Genomic DNA, 18,454 nt, shown 5'->3' with positions numbered 1-18,454 from the left:
TCCATGTTTGGAGCATACAGCAAAACTGTCACCTCAGGCATGAGAGGGCTTTAAGTAAAAAAAGAAAACAAACAAAAGAGAGAAAAGAGGCAACTATGGGAAGCTTGAAAATCCAGTCATTTTATTTGTTCAACATATTTTTCCTGCTCTGCATTTACCTACATATTCTTCCTTTATTTATTATTTAATATTCTTTCAAAATCTGGAACAGAAGTAGCTTGCAAGTCCTTCCTTTTATCTGCCTGCAGCACTGACCACTCAGCAACTCAAGTCCCTAAAACCAAGCAAGAAGACAAAGTGATAGAGGGATCAGACAGCTCAGTACCACAGCAGGCTACCACAGCAGCCACTCTTGTCAAGAATGAAGGCACAAAGCAATGCAAGAAAGAATAACAACAACAACAATAATAATAAAATCTGTCTTCTGATGTTTCCCATGTTAGCTGAGTGCAATAATTTACTCTACAACTTAAATAATTACAATATTTAGCCTGGGCAGCTCTAGCAGTATAATAAACCTTTTATCAATACCTTCTCACATCTTCTCATAGCATCAAGCTATGCAGCACATTTCTGTTTGTGCAACAGCACAGATGTGCCACTTAACAAAAATTTAAAAAAACAGCTGCACAAGATATTGTCTACATGACATTCACTCTACAAACTGTGCCATCGAGTGAAAAACAGAGAGATCCTCACAAGCACAGCCACAAGGGCTAGACACGCAGTCTACACCTTCAGCACCAACACCTGCTTCATTCATGGGAGATGTTTTACTACTTCCAGCCCTTTTTTACCTAACTCACACTAGTCAAGTCTTCCTCAGCCATGCTAGAAGCCACACCCCACAGAGATACTTACCTCTTACCTGTTTGTAACACCAAATCAAGATATTATTGTGCTGCTAATGCTGGTTTGTCACTGTTAGCACTGCCAAGAGTGCCCTGGGAGGACCTGTGCTGGACATAGCCCTGATGTGTACCAGTCTTTGAACAGATGAGTTTTTCCAGCACCAGTGACAGTAAAGAAAAAAAAAAAAGTTGCATTTACCACCATTGCTAACACAATGTAAGAGCAGAGTAGCACAATAGTCTTCAAAGCACACTGAAATGATAAAGGTCATAAGGACTTGCCTACATAAAGATTTACCAAAAAAAAGAAAAACAGACAGCAGCAGCCTGGACACATGCATTAAAAGGAAGATTTCTCTTCCAAGTATCACCCCTGACTATGGGCTCTGCCTAACAAAGCATGACAGATCAAATCAAACACAGGCAGAGGTCAGCATCGCTCTCGTTTCTTCATTCACCATGCCAAAGGTCCAAGCCCCCAGCAGTCAAGCAGATGGAAGAAGAGTGTCTGTGCTCTGGCACATTTTGCCATTTAAATCACAGGGAGAAGTGGGGCTGCTGAGGGCTTGGCTGCCATTTGTTTCAACCAAGTCACCTACGGTGCACAGTGAAATCTGACAGCAGACAGTAACCTACCTACAGATTTGAGAGATGCTGCTTTTCACATCTGCCCTCCTCCAGCTGAATGGGCCAAGACTACACCTGCAGGCAACCTGAGGAGATTCAGCCCAACCCACTTCAGTTGCCCACACTGGTCTGGAAACAGCATCCTGGGATCCCCAGGGCCAAGCACTCTGTTTAAACAGGGAAAAAATGCAGCAAGACACACTGACCTGACTGGACACAGGATCACAGTAGGATCTTCACATCTAGCACTGTTTTAAACAACCTCTTCTATCACAACTGGTTGGTTTTTAGGCTAGGCAAATTTGAATGTGTCATCACAGCATGAGCTCAGTGCCCCAGTATTCCAAGTCTGGTCTGTTCTGGGCTCCCAACCCACTTACCAGGGTAATAATAGAACTGATGGCTACTTTCACACAGAAGAGAGCAATTGGGAAAAAAATTAAAACACACCTTTGATTTGAAGGTCATGAAGGAAACAAGAGGTGGGGGGTTTTCTGTTTTTTTATTATTATTTTTATTAGTTTTGTTTTTAAACCTTAACACTGGTTTTTTTTACCTCAACTGTCTCAGATGCCGAATATCGCTGAAGGAATTTTACAAGAATAATACTGGCATTAAAGGTCTGCTGTACTGAGAGGAAAAGGTCAATGGAAGAGTTAGATGCCATTTTCTGTGGTATACCTTCCTCACTTGAGTAGAAAGATGACATCCAGCCGACTGCCAGCAGGCTCTTTGGACTGCCTTTACAATAAATGTAAAAAAAAGGCATCACGGCCTTTGCTGGCTCTGCTGATTAAACATAGACAGCACTTCATCTGACTTCTTTTGCACTAAGATGACCATAATTCACATTTAATATGCCGCAAAGTCATCTGCCTTCCAAGCACAGGAGCTGAAAGGAGCTGTTCTGCTGAAAGTCACTGCTGTTAGGTCAAATTTAAACTCAATATTACGGGACAGAAATTACATTGCTATTAATAATAAACAGTCATGATAATGTTTTCCCTTAATAGGGCATCTCTTCCCCAAGAATCCTAATGCTTTATAAACTCTGGACTGAGTTTATCCACTGCTACAACCCTAACTTCTGCCTGATTTGCATGGGTGCAGAGGAGTGTAGAAATTCATTAGAGATTGCATCAGATCTGTAAACTACTTCATTGCAGCTTGATACCTCAGAGACAGATGCAGCAATAATATTGTCAGTGCTTTAACAAGGAGTTCTCACACACACATTTTGGACAGCAGGCCTATACTCCACGCCTGTGTGGTGCCAGTGCTTCCTGTGAAGGGCTGGGAAGGTAAGGATCTGAGCAGTACTATTTATGTTCCTCTCTAAATAAAGATGCTCCCTCATGACCACGATCAAGTATAGAAGAACTACCAATCAGCAAAAAACTCTAAGTGCTCCTTAAGAGGAGCAGCTTCTGGAGGGCTGGGAAAATCATACTCTGTGTAGTCCCCAGGCAGAATGGACTCCTACCATGCATTACTACAACATAAACATTTTAAAAACTAATACTACATAGACATGGCTGCAAACACATGCAGTAAATACTCAACACATGGCTCAGTGTTCCTGTCCTTAACTTGGGATGAAAGAGTAAGCAAAACAACTGTAAATAGAATCAAGGATAACATCTCCAGAGATATGCTAAACATCTGGTACTTGAGTCTTCTCAAAAGCAAAACATTTGCTCCCCAGAAACACTGCATGTGGAGCTCAGGAATAAGTTCTCTTTATCCAAGCTGAGTTGAGGCAAACACCAAGAGGATCAGGCACATAGAAACATCTGTGCCTTCAAGATGAAATGTCACCAAGGTCTTCTCAGAACCACATACAGTAAATCACCTGATGTGGCAGCTACTCAGTCTCACAAAGCAAGTGTTTCAGTCAGGATCTGAAGAATGTCATATCTAATTGACTGAGGAGGGATTACCCTGGGAAAAGTCATGTGCTGACAGTTTTGAACTAGGTGGAGGCTCATATCATACTGTCTGTACTAGCAGCTCTTCTGATGCTGGGCACAAATAGGCACTCAATAGGTGACACATTTCATTCCTCTATGCAAACACCTCTCCCCTGCCTGATCAGGCTTGGGATACAACTGTACTACTGAAGGGAGGGGAAAAGAGGACAATTCTAGCAAACACACTGAATGTTTCAATTCAGTGAGAAAGGAAACCATCCCTATTCAACAGCAGCATTATTCTCAATGCTTACCTTAATATTCACCCACTGATCTTTCTTCACCACAAAGCAGCAAGTCAGTCAGGACATCAGTTTTTTATAATGCTCCAAGGAGCAAATATAAAGCAATAATAAAAAGAGCTCCTAAGTGAGCAGGACAGATGAGAGGCAAGAAAGGGAAAGGGTCAATCAGGCCCATTTTGTAGAAGCAAACAAGGAATTTGATTCCTTTTGTCCAGAACTGACAGAGGTCATCAGTGTATTTCACATAAAACACCATGGGTTTTATTTGTGCTTTTGGTCACCGTTCAAACCAGCCTGGTTTCCAATTCTCTCTTTATTTCTCAGTTGATTCCAAAGACTTGCCCAACACTGATCCTACTCCTAAAAAACTACCATAAGAGTCAGATGCAGCTCAGGAGCCTGTTTCCAATACAGATGGGCAGCAGAGGTTTAGAGGAAAAGCTAACAGGGCTAGTTTGAAGCTTTATTTCTCCCATTTTCTCCCCTCAACAGCTGCCAGGAAGCCACCTTTTAGTGACTTCCTCAGCTGGGGCATGTATTCATACGTTTCTGTTTGAACAGAAGTTGATGGGCCACTGTGCCAAAAACACATTTCAAGCAGCAACACATCTTCATGTCAGGTGCATCAGTGAAAACAAAACAACTGAGTCCTTCCTGCCGAGTGGCCAGAGTTAAACACAGCTGTGGGGACACCTGTTTCACCCCACCTTCACCTCTGGAGTCTGCATCAGGAATAGGCTAGGACTTAATGTGCTGCAAATTCACAGAGTAAACTCAGCTCTAGATGGGTGATGGAAACCAACTGCTCACTTGGGCTTTCACTTTTTAATAATGAAACTTCACCGAATGAGAACACAGCTTTGGGAAATAAGACCATTTAAAATAAAACATGGGTAGCAAAGAAAAGTTGGTCCTTGTCTCTTCCCAGGCCAGACATTCATTCTGTAATAGAGAAGCCAGATATGCATGTTATTAAAAAGCAACTCATGACTTCTCAACCTCTTCTACTGCAATGCAGGACATCATGTTTAGACCTCCTGAAATCTCCATCTGCAAAGCCTCTGGTATCCCCATCTATTCCTATCACTAGCTGCTACATAATATTTTTTGTGTGAAATTTCAAGAGTAAGGAATGTTTTTCCATCGTTTGCTTTCCTCAGTCTATACAACACTGCCCCTGTTTACCAGAGATTTCTGAACCTCCCATTTAATTGCAGTCTCTCCCACAAACCAGAAAATCCATTGATTAAAGCAAAATAATCACTCCAGGGAACAGCAGTTCCCAAGCCATGAAGGGCAAGCAGAACCAGGAGACAGAGCTGCCAGCAGAGAGATATTCCTCTCAGCAGCTTGGGAACTGCTGCTCTGGCTCCCTGTTCACACCTATAAGAATATACAAGAACTTTCATTGTTATAGATCCAATGTCTGTATAAAAAAAAAAATTAAGAAAATTTACCTCTGAGAAAACTGTGAGAGGAGTTACTTGTAGTCCAAGACATATTTCTGTAATAATCTTTTTAAGTAAAACACTATTAAAAAAAATATCAGATGTTGCACATTATCATCTGGTAACCTGTTTAGTTCCTATTTAATGACAATTCCATGCATTTTTACAGAAACTTTATTACCCCTACAACATACAAATAATGCCTGTTGGGGAAAGGGAGGAACCCCTTTAACTAGAGGTGAACGGGAACCAAGAATGGTGATGTTCTAATAAACAGGGAGAAAACACCTTTTTTCCTGCCCTGGTCTGTTGCCAGCAGATTGCATCAGCAAGGTACCATTAACATCTCAGCTACATCAATTCATAGAATATAAATAAAATTGATAAATTCATCAATTTTATATATAAAATTGATCAATTCATCAATTCATTAAATTCATTCATAAATTCAACTCACGCTTGAGAAAATACTTATTTTTCTTCTTCAATCTGCAAATATTCAGAGAAGGACAAAGCATTATTCCTTTATTATGCTAGGTACGTGACTGGCCCTCTGAGAGAAAGCATACCAATTGTGCCTCTTTATTATTTCAGAAATGTTGTTTTTCTAACAGGTGCCTTGTGTCTGCCTGAAATCTCATGGGACTCTACCTCTAAGAGCACAAGGCAAGCCTGGACACTTCCATGAGCAACACCTGCAGGAAGAGTGTGTCACAGGAAAACTGACACAATTGTCTCCAAATTAATGTGTGTCAAACGTGGAACTTTGTTACTTTATACTGTCCTTTATATGTGTTTTGTGGGATATGTACTTCTCCATTGCAAATTCAATCACATATCATTCTGGCAAGCAAGTCAGGCTTCTGGTGCAAGTGTAGCATCCTCAGGAAAAAGTCAAGAGTATTATAAAATAAAAGCAAATGTTCTGACTTAAAGAACAAGCATTTCCAAGTACAGAAAGTAACACGGAGCAAAGATTCCAGACAAATGCCTACGCTGTACTTGAGGCAGGATTTTTTCTTTAGGTACTGACTTAATTTCCTTAATTGCGTAATTTCAAATGTTGAAAACACTAGCTGGCTGCAATATTAGCAGCATTTGAATGGTGACTAATTCTAATGAGTATGCTAGTAGCAATTTAACACTACGACACACCACACACATTGATGAGGCTGAGAGTGATAGCAATCACCCTGGCTCATAAACCTCCATGCTCTCTGCAACGATACCTCAGAGCTTTTTCCTCTCATTTTCACCTTTTGTCACCTATATTTGAGGGGACAAAGTAAAATTCCTTTACTGCAGAGGGTGCTTCCACTTAAATCCATGGGAAAGCCAGTGTCCGAGGATCAGAGATCCCGAAGCTGACAGAGTAAAGCCCAGACTTGCGCTCACACAGGAGAAAGCGAGATGCGGCCCGCTTTCGCACGCCTGAAACCAGAGCAGCTCATCACAGTGCATGCCTACTTTTTCAGTCCCTCCTTCCCTTTGTACGTGAGCTTCGCTTAGCGCTTCCTCTGCTGTCACCGCTTCCTGCCTCCTCTGGCTCGCAGCTGGGTCCCGGGGACAGCGCGGACACCCGCGCCCCCCGAGCAGCGCGGGCAGGATGCTCGGATCCCGGATCCCCGCTCCCGGGCCAGGCGCGGATGGGAACCGGCGGGCGGGATGGTTATTTCCTCCCTTTTACCGCGACTTTCTCTTTTTTACCGCGACACGGGTGACACCTGCTCCCTCCTCCCGCACCCTCAGGTTTCAGGCCCGGCCCTGCATAGGCTTGCCCGAGCATCGCGGAGGGGCGGGTCCCCGGTGCCCAGGGACCTCGCCGGCGAGGACCGGGATACGGGATGTCACACCGAGCTGCCGCAGCGGCATCCCCCGCGCCCCGCCGGTCCTAGGCCTGCACCCGCGGCTCGGCCAGCCCCTCTCCGGAGACACGGGGCATGGGGAGGAGGGCTGAAGAGTAAAGCGAAGGCAAAACTCCGCGCTGAGGGGGGAGGTTCAATTCCATTCAGCCCGAGGCGAGCGCGAATCCCGAGCCCGAGCCCGAGGCGGGGTCGCACCCCGGCTGCCCGCACTCACCCAGAGTCTTGACGGCGACCTGCCGGGTGAGCGGCGGCGGCAGGTTGACGCAGACCAGGTCGACGTCCTGGTGCAGCAACACCTCGTCGATGCGGCTGGTGTAAAAGGGGACGCTCATCTCCTTGGCCAGCTCCTCCGCCTCCTCGGGCGTGCGGCCCCACAGCGCTTTCACGGCGAAGCCCTCCGCCTTCAGCAGCGGCACGATCACCCGCGCCGTCAGCCCGGTGCCGAACACCCCCACCCCGGGCAGCATGGCGGCGGCGAGGCGGCTGGCACGGCGAGGCGAGGCGCTCCCTCCTTCTCTCAGCGGGGAGAGGGAGGCAGCCCCCGCTCGATACCGCTGCTGCTGCTGCCGCCGCCGGGGCCGGGACCAGCCGCCCCCCGCCTCAGCAGCGCCGCGGCCGCCGGCTGCCCCGCCATGCCCCCACCATCACACAGAGCCCCGCGGCGGCGCCGGCGCTGCGCTCCCTTCGGCGGATGCGGGGCGCGCTGGGGCGACCACCCTTCCCCGGGCGGCGGCGCGGGCTCAGCGCCGCTCCTCTGCCATGTTCGCCGGCGCCCGCTCGCCGCCGGGAGGGCGGTGCGTCGCTGTCACCTCCCGGGTGTTCCTGCACCGCCCGCACCGCCCCCGCCGCACCATTGGCGGCCGCCCGCCCCGGCACCGCCCCGCTGCCGGCACGGGCGCCGCGGGCGCGCCCTGGCAGCGGCGGGAGCGGAGCAGAGCGGCTCGGGATGCGGAGATGCGGGGACGCGGTGCAGACATCGCCCACAGGTGCGCTCCGCGGCACCACCGGGGCTTGCCGTCCGCCTGGCGGGTCGGTATCGGGGCATCTCCGGAGACTTCCCTCCTTCCCCCACCTCTTCCCCCACGGGAGAGCCTCTGAGGGGTCGTGGCGATGGGGAGTCGTCCGAGTCACGGCCCTGTGAAGGTACAGGAGAGCTGGGAGAGCAACAGCGGCAGACTGGTGTGAGCTGGTCGTGCCCATCGCCCTGTGGTCTGTCTCCTCCTGGGACGGTCCTCCAGAACGGAGATGTCCCAGAGCACGAGGGGAGCTGCCCTGAACCCCTAAAAGTGCCGTGCACGGGGTCGGATTCCAGCTCCATCACCTGTGCATCCCACCACATCCACTCGCCCGGGATGCCCAGCCAATATCTCCACCACCCATCCCACACTGGACTGCTGTTCATTAATTTCCCTTAGAAATATCAAGGCTCTTCAGCTTTACTGGGGCATCGGTTCTCTTTTTTTTTTTTCCTAGCAAAGCATCAATATGACAATCCCCTTCTCCATGGGTCTACTTACATAGCTCAACAACCATGAATTTGCTAAGGCGGCTTAGGAAGCTTTAGCTTCTGTTGCACAGTCCACAGCATTTGTCCAGAGTCTCTGGAGGCCTGCAAGAAGCCCAGGCAGGGCAGTAAACAGACCAGGCACATAAAGTTAAATTTCTTGTGGGCAGGAATCATGCCTCCTTTGCAGACCCAATACTTGGTGCTGTACTCTAGGTCTGTCTCAGGAATGCCAGGTTTGCTGAAGGTGTGTCAGGGATTTCATAAGCAGGTACAAAGCTTGCAACACATCAAATCATAGAATCATAAAATCATAGAATGGCTTCAGTTGGAAAAGACCTTAAAGGGCATCTCGTTCAGCCTCCCTGGCATGGGCAGGGATAGCTTCCACTACCTCAGGTTGCTCAAAGCCCCGTCCAACCTGGCCTTGAACACCTCCAGAGAGGGGACAGCCACAACTTCTCTGGGCAACCTGTTCCAGTGCCTCATCTCTCTCATAGTACAGAATTTCTTCCTAATGTCAAATCTAAACCCACCTTCTCTCAATTTAAAACCATTGTCCCTTGTCCTATGACAACATGCCCTTGTAAAAACACTCTTTCCAGAAGAGGAAAGCTTCCAGCACCACTGGCATGGTGCCCCGTGCCAGCTCCTGCTCATCCCTGTCTGGGCTGAATGCTGGGCCTCCAGAGCCACCCTCCTGCCAACCTGGAGGCTGCCAGGTGGGCCTGGGAGCAGGAGAGGACTGTGGGGCCATTGGCCTCACGCAGGTCTGTGCAGACCTCGTTCCCTCAGAGGTGAATCTCTGCCCTGCTCTGCGCACAGATCAGCCAGGTGAGAGCAGAGCAGCTCCCGTGAGTGCCACACAGTTACCTCGCTGCCTATCTGACTGTTTTAACAGAAAAACTACAGAATATCCTGCTTCCAATTAGAGGATAAGAATAAAGACTTTTTTCCACATATTGTCTTCTTTACCCATTCCTAGGAGAAAGGAAGAGAAGGGGAAGGAAGAAAAGGGAGGAAGGAATGAGAAGAAAGTAAAGGGAAAAGGAAAGTAAGATGAAAGAAATTAAAAATCTTTCCTATATGAGACTCCTAGAAATGTGCCAGGGACAATGTTGGAAATATAATCCACACATGTTCAAAAAAACTAGGCTTGGAAGGCAACACTCTCATACTCTGTAAAGAGGTGGGGTGGTTTTTTTTCCTGCCACCATCTCACAGCAAGCACTTCTTTATTACAAAAAGCAGACACTGAGAGGCTTGATGCAAGTTAAACATGTTTTGCTTTCCATGCCCTATTAGCACTGAAGTGAAGGAGGTGGATACTCTTTGGCTTCTGACAATTGAAATACAATCCAGATCTATTTGTCAGAGAAAGACAGGGATATTACCTTTCTTTAAAATACAAAGACTGCTTTTGGGCTCTCCATCCAACATTCAAACCTGCTGATAGGGATTGTTCCCTAGGATAGGATGAGAATTTGGAATATCTGTCTTAATTACTTGTCTGTGCATAATAAAAAAACCTGGAAAAGTAGCTAGGCTACAGGAACAGGCCAAATATGTGATGGTTGAAGAGAAGTAGATGCTATGTGCCTATTTAGTCAATATATATCTTTTATTTTGGCAGGCACCAGGCACTTTATGAAGTTCTATGTAAGGTCCTTGTTTTGGGAAATATTCAGTAACACATTCAAACTGGGAATTGAGGACTAGGCAATGAAATTATTACATTAGGCAATTAAATTATTACATTCTGCTATGTTCACTGTTGTTAGCAATAAGTAAGACTTTACAAAAGCAAGGCCTTGAAAGATCATGGCTCAGGCCAGTTACTTTGGCTAAGTAGAAAAGGACTATGGGAAAGAAACTCAGCTGAAGTAGGGGTAGAAAAACAAGTTGTATAACCATTGTGTGTTCACATCATATGGTGGTTGGTTGAATTATGTTTGTTATGCTTTAAAGCTATGTAACTGATAAAGGCCTGACTGCTTAAAAAGGCCTGGTTTTTGCAATAAAGCAGCTCTCCTTTGCACCTGCCTGGGGACTCTGTACCACTATGGATCCTCACCCACACACTATTTCCCTAGAAAGAATTTTTCCTTGATTTAATTTTTAATTTCTTTTCTCCATTTAAGTTAACATAACTTTGAAGTGTTAAACTGGGTAGATGCAGATGGCACCTAGCCCTCAGCACTCCAGCAGCCAAGTCAACCTGTGAGAACCTGAATTATCACACCTGCAGCAGCCCCGTGTTCCCCCTCATTTTTTGCAGGGACATTTGGGGCCATATTGCAGACTGATTGTATTGAGCAGGGTCAAATCTTTCTCAATTAATTGTGTGAAATAGGCCCACCCATTGCCACGCTTGCCTGTCCTCATGAGCACCCAGAAGGACTGAGGGAAGGCAGTGAAGGACAATTGGCCTTTCAGAATACAGACCATGTCCTCACTATGCTGTAGGCAACTGCAAACATGAGTGAAAGCAGAATCTTTGCTCAAATCCACACCACTGATGCTGCCACTTACTTCTGACTTGAAATCAGAAATCTGGGCAAGACTTTTTGTGTGCAAAACAAAAAAGATTAAGACCGCAACTAAGTGCCTCAGTTGAAGGTTCTGTCCAACCAGGACCAAGGCTCCCTGGGTTGAATGTACTGAACTACAAAGCCTCTCGTATTCCATATATCATACCTTCACTCTTCTAAACATGTCAATCTTGGCAAGAGTGCCAGCATTTTGTTCTTAAAGTTTGCTAAAGCTTCCTTCAATGAAAACACACTCCCAGAGATTTCTCACACAGAGACAGGGAATTTGTCGATTCTTGATTTTTCTTCTGGAAACAGAAGTAAGTTATTAGAAGAAAGTTCCACATAGAAAAAGAAACAAAACCATGAAAGTCTCATGCATCCTTTTTCTGTTTCTAAGTTCTGTAATGAATCCTGCAGGAAACTAATAAAATGTGGCAGTCATAATTCTATTTCTTTTACTTATTTCAGCTGAGTTTTGTGGCTCCAGGTCACTATACTGTACAATGGCTGTAATAGGTATATTATCAACTTTTCGTGAGAAATCCCAGCTCAATTGCACTTTTAGAGAATTCTCCTACAGCTGTTTGCAAAAATTCAAAACTGTTCTGCTTAACTACCTAAACAAATATTTTATTTAGCTTTTGTATTTAGGGGTTTTTTTATTATTAAGGTACTTTAAGGTTGAAACTACTAGCAGAAAGAGCATAAATAAAAGGTATAAAAATCAATCAAGCATTAAATAAGCATTGTCTTTTAGCATAAGTGAAATGCAGAAAGTTAGTGGACTCACACATACAGATATCAGTCAATAAACATTCTCAATTTACTTTCCAAATGTGTGAACATATCTTCCCAAGTATTGCAGAGCTTTCAACTCCAGAGTCTGCTCAACTCAAGACAAATATAAGATCCACCTGATGGAGTACCAGGAACCCACACTGCTTCTTTTTTACTGCTCTATACTTAAGAATCTGTTCTTTTTCAAGTTTTTAAACATTTATCCAGTCAGATTTCTCAGCTGTGTTTCCCAAACCTCTCATACATCCATCTGAACAAGAAAGGAAAGAGCTGAATAAGACATAGCTTCAGAGAAACCCTGAAACAGAGCTTGCTGTCTCTTCATATACTTGTCAATTTCCAGGATTTTAACATTAATTAGCTCATTTCCTTTTACATAGATCAGTGTCTTTAAACATGAAACAGCTGTGAATTTTCATTAAACAGTCAATTCCTTCGGGGGATGAGGTTAGTGATCACCACTACTGGGCTCCTTTTATTACTCTGAGGTTGAAATTATTTGCATGGAAACAGTATTGCTTCAGAGATGGGGAAAAGTGGTGATTCAAACCTGTCTGGTTCTCCTACTCAGCTGTACTGACTCATCCACAGCTTTAATGTGCAACATGAGAAAGGATGTCTGAGATGAGTTGCTCAAGTCTTCTTTTACATCTAATGCAACACAACTGGCAGTTTCCCAAGCTGACAGGAATTTGTTCTTGTGAAGAGCAAGTTTGTTTTAGTGTCTCTTTGAATGCATTTCCACTGAGAATCCACAAAAGTTCCCACTCTGAGTTCTGAAGGCAGAAATTGCTTTAACATTTGTAGTATTAAATGGTCTAACATGCAACAGAAAAAACTAGAGTAGACCACATTGCTAGCAAAGGGTTCATAATACATTCAGCCCTCTTCTGTTCTGATCAGTGAGAATTGTGACCATGCCTGGGGTCTCTGAGCCTTTTTAGTATGATTTTTACATTTATTCCTTCCCACTTTCCAGAGCCTTTCTTTAGAAGATGTGTATGCCAGGTGTGGTTGGGCTGTGAGGAAGACACCAAAGCTTCAAGAAACCACATCATTATAACAAGATAGTTGTGAATGCATTGCTGCTCTGTTCACTAAGGCACAGAGCAGGACCTAAACAAGCACAATTTGAACTCTTTGATGACCTGTGACATCCTATGAAGACAAGAGTGTATTCTCACTTCACTTGTGGAGAAATTAAGGCTCAGAGAAAATGAGTGCAATGTTCTCTGCTGTGCTCTTTTGGGTATTTTTGGGTGCTTGAGGACAGCTAAGCATCCAAAATGGGACACTTAGCTGGTACACATTTACAGTTCTGGCCTGGCTGGCTTTCCTAAGCTCCTTTCTATCACAGTTCAATAACATGGGGAAGCAGGTGGAGAACCTATAGGCAGAGATGTACATGGGATCACCTGATGAAAGCAGGGAGTAGACACACAGCTACATGGTATTATATTTGTGGGGTGCCCCGTGGCAGGAAGGAATGATGAATCTGACGCCATGTTCTCAGAAGGCCAATTTATTATTTTATGATACTATATTATATTAAATAATACTAAACTAAGCTATACAAAAGGATACTTACAGAAGGCTAAATAGATAATAATAAAAACTCGTGACTCGTTCCAGAGTCTCAACACAGCTTGACCCTGATTGGCCAGTGAGTCAAAACAATTCACGAGACCAATGAAACAACCACCTGTTGGTAAGCAATCTCCAAACACATTCACCATGTGAGCACAACACAGGAGAAGCAAATGAAATAAGAATTTAGTTTCCTTTTTCTCTGAGGCTTCTCAGCTTCCCAGGAGAAAATCCTGGGCAAAGGGATTTTTCAGAAAATATGACTGTGAGAACATGGGTGCAGCCAGGATCCATGATGGTGTAATTGGTGCTTAAAGCTCACATCAGTCATTCCCTCTTGACAGAAACATGGGCAGATGCAGGAGCCAGCAAAGGTGCAAGCACTGCATCATCAGATGTGTTGCATGCTTTGTACCTGCATATGAAATCCCTGACACACCTTCAGCAAACCAGCCACTCCTGAGACAGACCTAGAGCACAGCATCAGGTACTGGCCTGCAGATGAGGCATGATTCCTGCACACAAGAAATTTAACTTTATGTGCCTGGTCTGTTTACTGCCCTGCCTGGGCTTCTTGCAGGCCTCCAAAAACCCTGGATAAATTCCAAGGACTGGGCAGCAACAGCTAAAGCTCCCTAAGCCACCTTAGCAAATCTGTGGTTGTTGAACTATATAAGTAGATCCACAGAGAAGGGGATTGTCATATTAGTATTTAACTGGGGAAAAAACAACAGTGGGAATGAGTCATATAGAAATTCTTAATTCTGAAAAGCGCTTTGGAGCCTAAGCAGTCGTTTTTGTCATATCACACTTGTTAAGTGCTGTGCAAATAGCTGTAATATGCAGCCAAAATGGTTACTACTTTAGCAATACTGTATTGCACATTGCTTGCAGGACATCTGAGATGTTACTTTGGGATGAAAATAGCAGAGAATCATCACTTTATAACTTATGCAGGAGTGGATGAAAGCAAGCATGTGTTGTGATTTCTAGATGTCTAAGACTGGCCATGCAGGGTGGGATTTGAAAGAGTTCAGTTTCTCAGAAAGCCCTCTTTTATCCTTAAGTCATGGAATCATAAAATGGTTTGGCTTGGAAGGCACCTTAAAGGGCATCTAGTTCCAACACCCCTACCATGGGCAGAGACACCTTCCACTAGATCAGGTTGCTCAAAGCCCCATCCAACTTAACCTCAAACACTTCCAGGGATGGGGCAGCCACAGCTTCCCTGGGTAACCTCCTGTTCCAATGCTTCACCAGCCTAATAGTAAAGAATTTCTTCCTGATACCTAATCTAAACCTGCCCTCTTTAAATTTAAAACCATTGCTCCTTTTTCTGTCACCATCTACCCATGCAAAAAGTCCCTCTCCCTCTTTTTTATAAACCCCCTTAATGCAACAGAAGGCCACAAAGAGGTCTCACTGGAGCTTCTCTTCTCCAGGCTGATCAACTCCAGCTCTCTGAGTCTTGTCTGAAGACAAGGAGAGGTGCTCCAGCTGTCTGAGTCTTGTCTGAAGACAAGGAGAGGTGCTCCAGCCCTCTCATTATCTTTATAATATACTCTGGACCCACACCATACGCCTTAGCACGTCTTCTGGTAGAATCCACTCCTTGATCTTCCAATGCACAGGGGTGAGGGTCACCACTCTGTTGTTTTCTAGATCCTCCTTTCTCACCTTTTTAAAAATTGGAGTGATCTTTCCCTTTATCCAGTTACCAGGAACTTCATCTGACTGCTGTGACCTTTCAGATGTGATGGAGAGTGACAGCAATCAGTTCCCTCAGGACCCTGGAATGCATTTCATCCAATCCCACAGACTTGTGATTATTCAGCTTCATCAAGTGATCCTGAATCTGCTCTTTGCTTATAGTGGAAGGGACTCCACTTCCTCCACACCCACCCAGAGGATCAGGAAGCCTGACTGCCACTGAAGTAAAGAATTCATTGAGTACCTCAGCCTTCTCCATATCACTTGCCACCAGCTCACCCCCCTTGCTCCTAGGGGGGGCACACTCTTCTCAGCCTTTATTTTCTGACCTAAGTACTTATTGAATCCCTTCTCCTTATCCTTCACATCCCTTGCAAAATCCTGTTCCAGCTTTGCCTTGGCTTTCCTGACCCCATCCCTACACATCCAAACCATATCCCTGTACTGTTCCACCAGGTCACCTGCCAATGCTTCCACTGCCTGTGCATTTCTTTCTTACTCCTCAGTGTGAGAAGCAGATCTGTGCTCAGCCAGGCCATTTTCCATCCTGCCTTGCTCAATTTCCTACACACTGGGATAAAGAGCTCTTGTGCTCTAAGTGACCAAGGAGTGTAACTCAAGACTCCTCCATGCTGGAATCTGTTGCCTCCCTCTTCAACTGTCCTGTCTCAGAAAGTAGTTGGGATTTCATTGTGACTTGCAAGAAACCTTAATGGAAAGAGCAATGGAACAGGTTTTAAACTGTTGCATGAATAATTTTTAATTGTCAGGTATGCTAAATACTGCAGACTTGTACAGCCTTCCAGGGTGCTGCAAATCAGTTCCATTTCACAATGGAAAACCTGCTGCTGTTTAACAAAAGCTCTGCTATTCAGGCAGAGTAGGAAGGAATGTCTGTCTACCTGCTGAAACAAACCCATGTCCTGTGCTTAATAGAAAGATACTGCATCCCAGGTGCTGGTATTGAATCCCAATTTCTTTCTTGGAAACAGATTAACTCAGCTAATTGCCTCTGGAGAGTGGTCTCATCTAATGAAAGCTTGTGTCCTGCTTCTGGTCTTTACATATATATATTTTAATGATATTCAGTACTGAAACTTGTATTTTTCCTATAATCTGTCCAAAGGTCTGGATTTGTTGGCTTCCTGGACACAATGAAATGCCAGCCTTCTCTTTCCCTGCTAGCAAGGGAAATGTACTGAGGCAATGGTATTTACTGCATTGTCTACTGAGCTCCCTGCCAGCCTGAAGTATGATCCTAGGCAGCCTTCCTCATTTGTTTCCATTTCAATTTTCAATTTATGGCACAAGGAATCAGATCTGTGGATTGGTACTGGGATTATTTTTTATCTGAAAAAAAAGCAAGTTCATTAACTTTCTTTTTTATGCATTGAGAAAATAAAATAGAGAAAATCCATTAGCTAGGTTCATGCTAGCACTGTAGCACAAGCAAGATTAGTGCAGTTTGCTTTCAGACATTTTCAGATATTGGTGTGCCTCTGCACAGCTATTGCTCCCTTAAAATCATGCTCTTTAAGACTGTAAAACTGTTAAATTTCAGGCCTTAGATTTGCCAAATGTACTGATGTTATTGTGTTGAAATCTGGGCTGCATTACCTGCTCTGTGACCTTGCTTCATTAAATCAATAATGGTCAATCATGTCTTGTTTAATTACACAAAGGGTAAATTTAGTCCAGTTTCTAGGCTCCTGGCTCTCTGCTATTTCTCCTTTATCTGCAATAGTAAATCCATTATTTTGTGTTATTTCTGGAGGTTCTTTCTTCAATCCAGGCAAATACTGAACCTTTGCAATGTCTGCAGTGAAGAAGCTGAGTGTTGTCATTCTCAGGAAAGCAGCAATGTCTGCTGGTCAGGGGAGGAAAGCCTATCCATTCCTGGGGTCCCTCGGGTCCCCATCCACAATGGGGTGAGGACAGCACGCTGTCAAGTGTTTCAGGGGATCAGAAACTTGAAGCACTGGTTTCCTGATAACAAAGAAACCATCAGATGGCTTTTCTATTCTCACTCTTGTAAGAGCCAAAGGTATTTCTTAGCTTTTTCGAAGCTGGAGACTTCCTTCTTGAAATCAGGCTTAATTGCTTCCTCTTCCTCTTTCTGCCTTGCCCTGTGTCTGCCTCGTTCAGAACAGGTCCTGCCCTTGTGTGCCCAAATGATCACAATGGTTAAATGATTTCTGGTATCCAGGCCTGAGTCACCAACGTCAAAATGAATAGGAGAGAGTGACTCTCATGAAATCTGCAAACTGAGACAGGCAACCAGGCACCTATTTTAATGAGGTTATACTTTTGAGATGGTCTTTGAAATCACAACTGCTAAAGACTGACTCCCAATTCAAGACAAACAGATAAAATTTCCACACCAGAATTCCCTGTTAATATTTAAGCAGGGCTTAATCTTCATCTTGCAATTAAAATACATCCTTCAAAGGAACTTTATTTAATAGAAGAATGTTTCTTCAAAAGTATTTTAATACCTCAGATAAGTATATATATCGTCATCATGCTTCAAGCATTAATCATTAGGAATAAAATGGATACTAAGCATTTTAGAAACTGGTGCAGCAACTGTGGTTTATTAAATAAACCCTCATGAAAGGACTTCATCATTTCTCATCCAAGTGAAGGCTATGGCAGGGAACTTCCAGTTGTGCCATGTCTCACCTATAGTGCACAGGATAATGTTCCAGCTGTGTACATGTCTTCTAATGCTTAAGGACACAACACCTTTCAGTGCAGGACAAATGACCAAAAGTGGATGAATGAAGATCTCTCAGTAATAGGAGAATATTTTTTTTTAATATTAATAAGGCTACATGATAGCACTCAGCACTTCTAATATTAGAAAATCACAGACACAAGGAAAGTAGGGCAGCTTTATTAAGGACAGTATGGAATCAAAATCCAGTGCAGTACACACTGGGCTGTGTCCCACATAAACCCTATGTGGGACACTGTCAAATGTGTGACTGTGCTCCTATTGTTCTGACAAAAGACAAAGGAGAGTGCTGAATACAGCAATGCAATCACTGGCAGAGCTCAGGTTAATATCTCTGTCAGATGCATAATTTTTATAATTTACCATGAAAAGCTAGGCTGGTTTTAATCACATTTGCAAATCATTTTAAAAATCCAGGTTAGAGCCTTTTCCCTCAGACTTTAGACCTAACCAGGTTTGATTGCACAGAGAAATAGTTTCCATTGTAGTGAACTTTGTGATTGGTCAAGGCTCAAAGGCAAGTAAAAAATATGCATGAAGCACTTGCAATGAAATCATGCTTATCTCAAAAGGAGAGA

The 18,454-nt window shown here is 44.4% G+C and overlaps 1 protein-coding gene across 1 annotated transcript in view; it reads right to left on the bottom strand.

The window, feature by feature from the left end:
• Positions 1–7,839, bottom strand: part of GFOD1 (Gfo/Idh/MocA-like oxidoreductase domain containing 1) — a 71,659-nt gene extending 63,820 nt beyond the window's left edge. The window contains exon 1 of the mRNA XM_054650613.2: positions 7,221–7,839. Within this exon, the coding sequence (XP_054506588.1) occupies positions 7,221–7,473 (253 nt within the window). The 5' untranslated portion in view covers positions 7,474–7,839. The remainder of the gene's footprint in view (positions 1–7,220) is intronic.
• Between the last annotated feature and the right edge of the window lie 10,615 nt (positions 7,840–18,454).

The sequence above is a fragment of the Agelaius phoeniceus genome, chromosome 1 (genome assembly GCF_051311805.1).
Source record: "Agelaius phoeniceus isolate bAgePho1 chromosome 1, bAgePho1.hap1, whole genome shotgun sequence".
NCBI lineage: Eukaryota > Metazoa > Chordata > Aves > Passeriformes > Icteridae > Agelaius > Agelaius phoeniceus.
The sequence above is the reverse complement of the archived record's forward strand: the minus strand, read 5'-3'. Positions and strand labels throughout refer to the sequence as shown.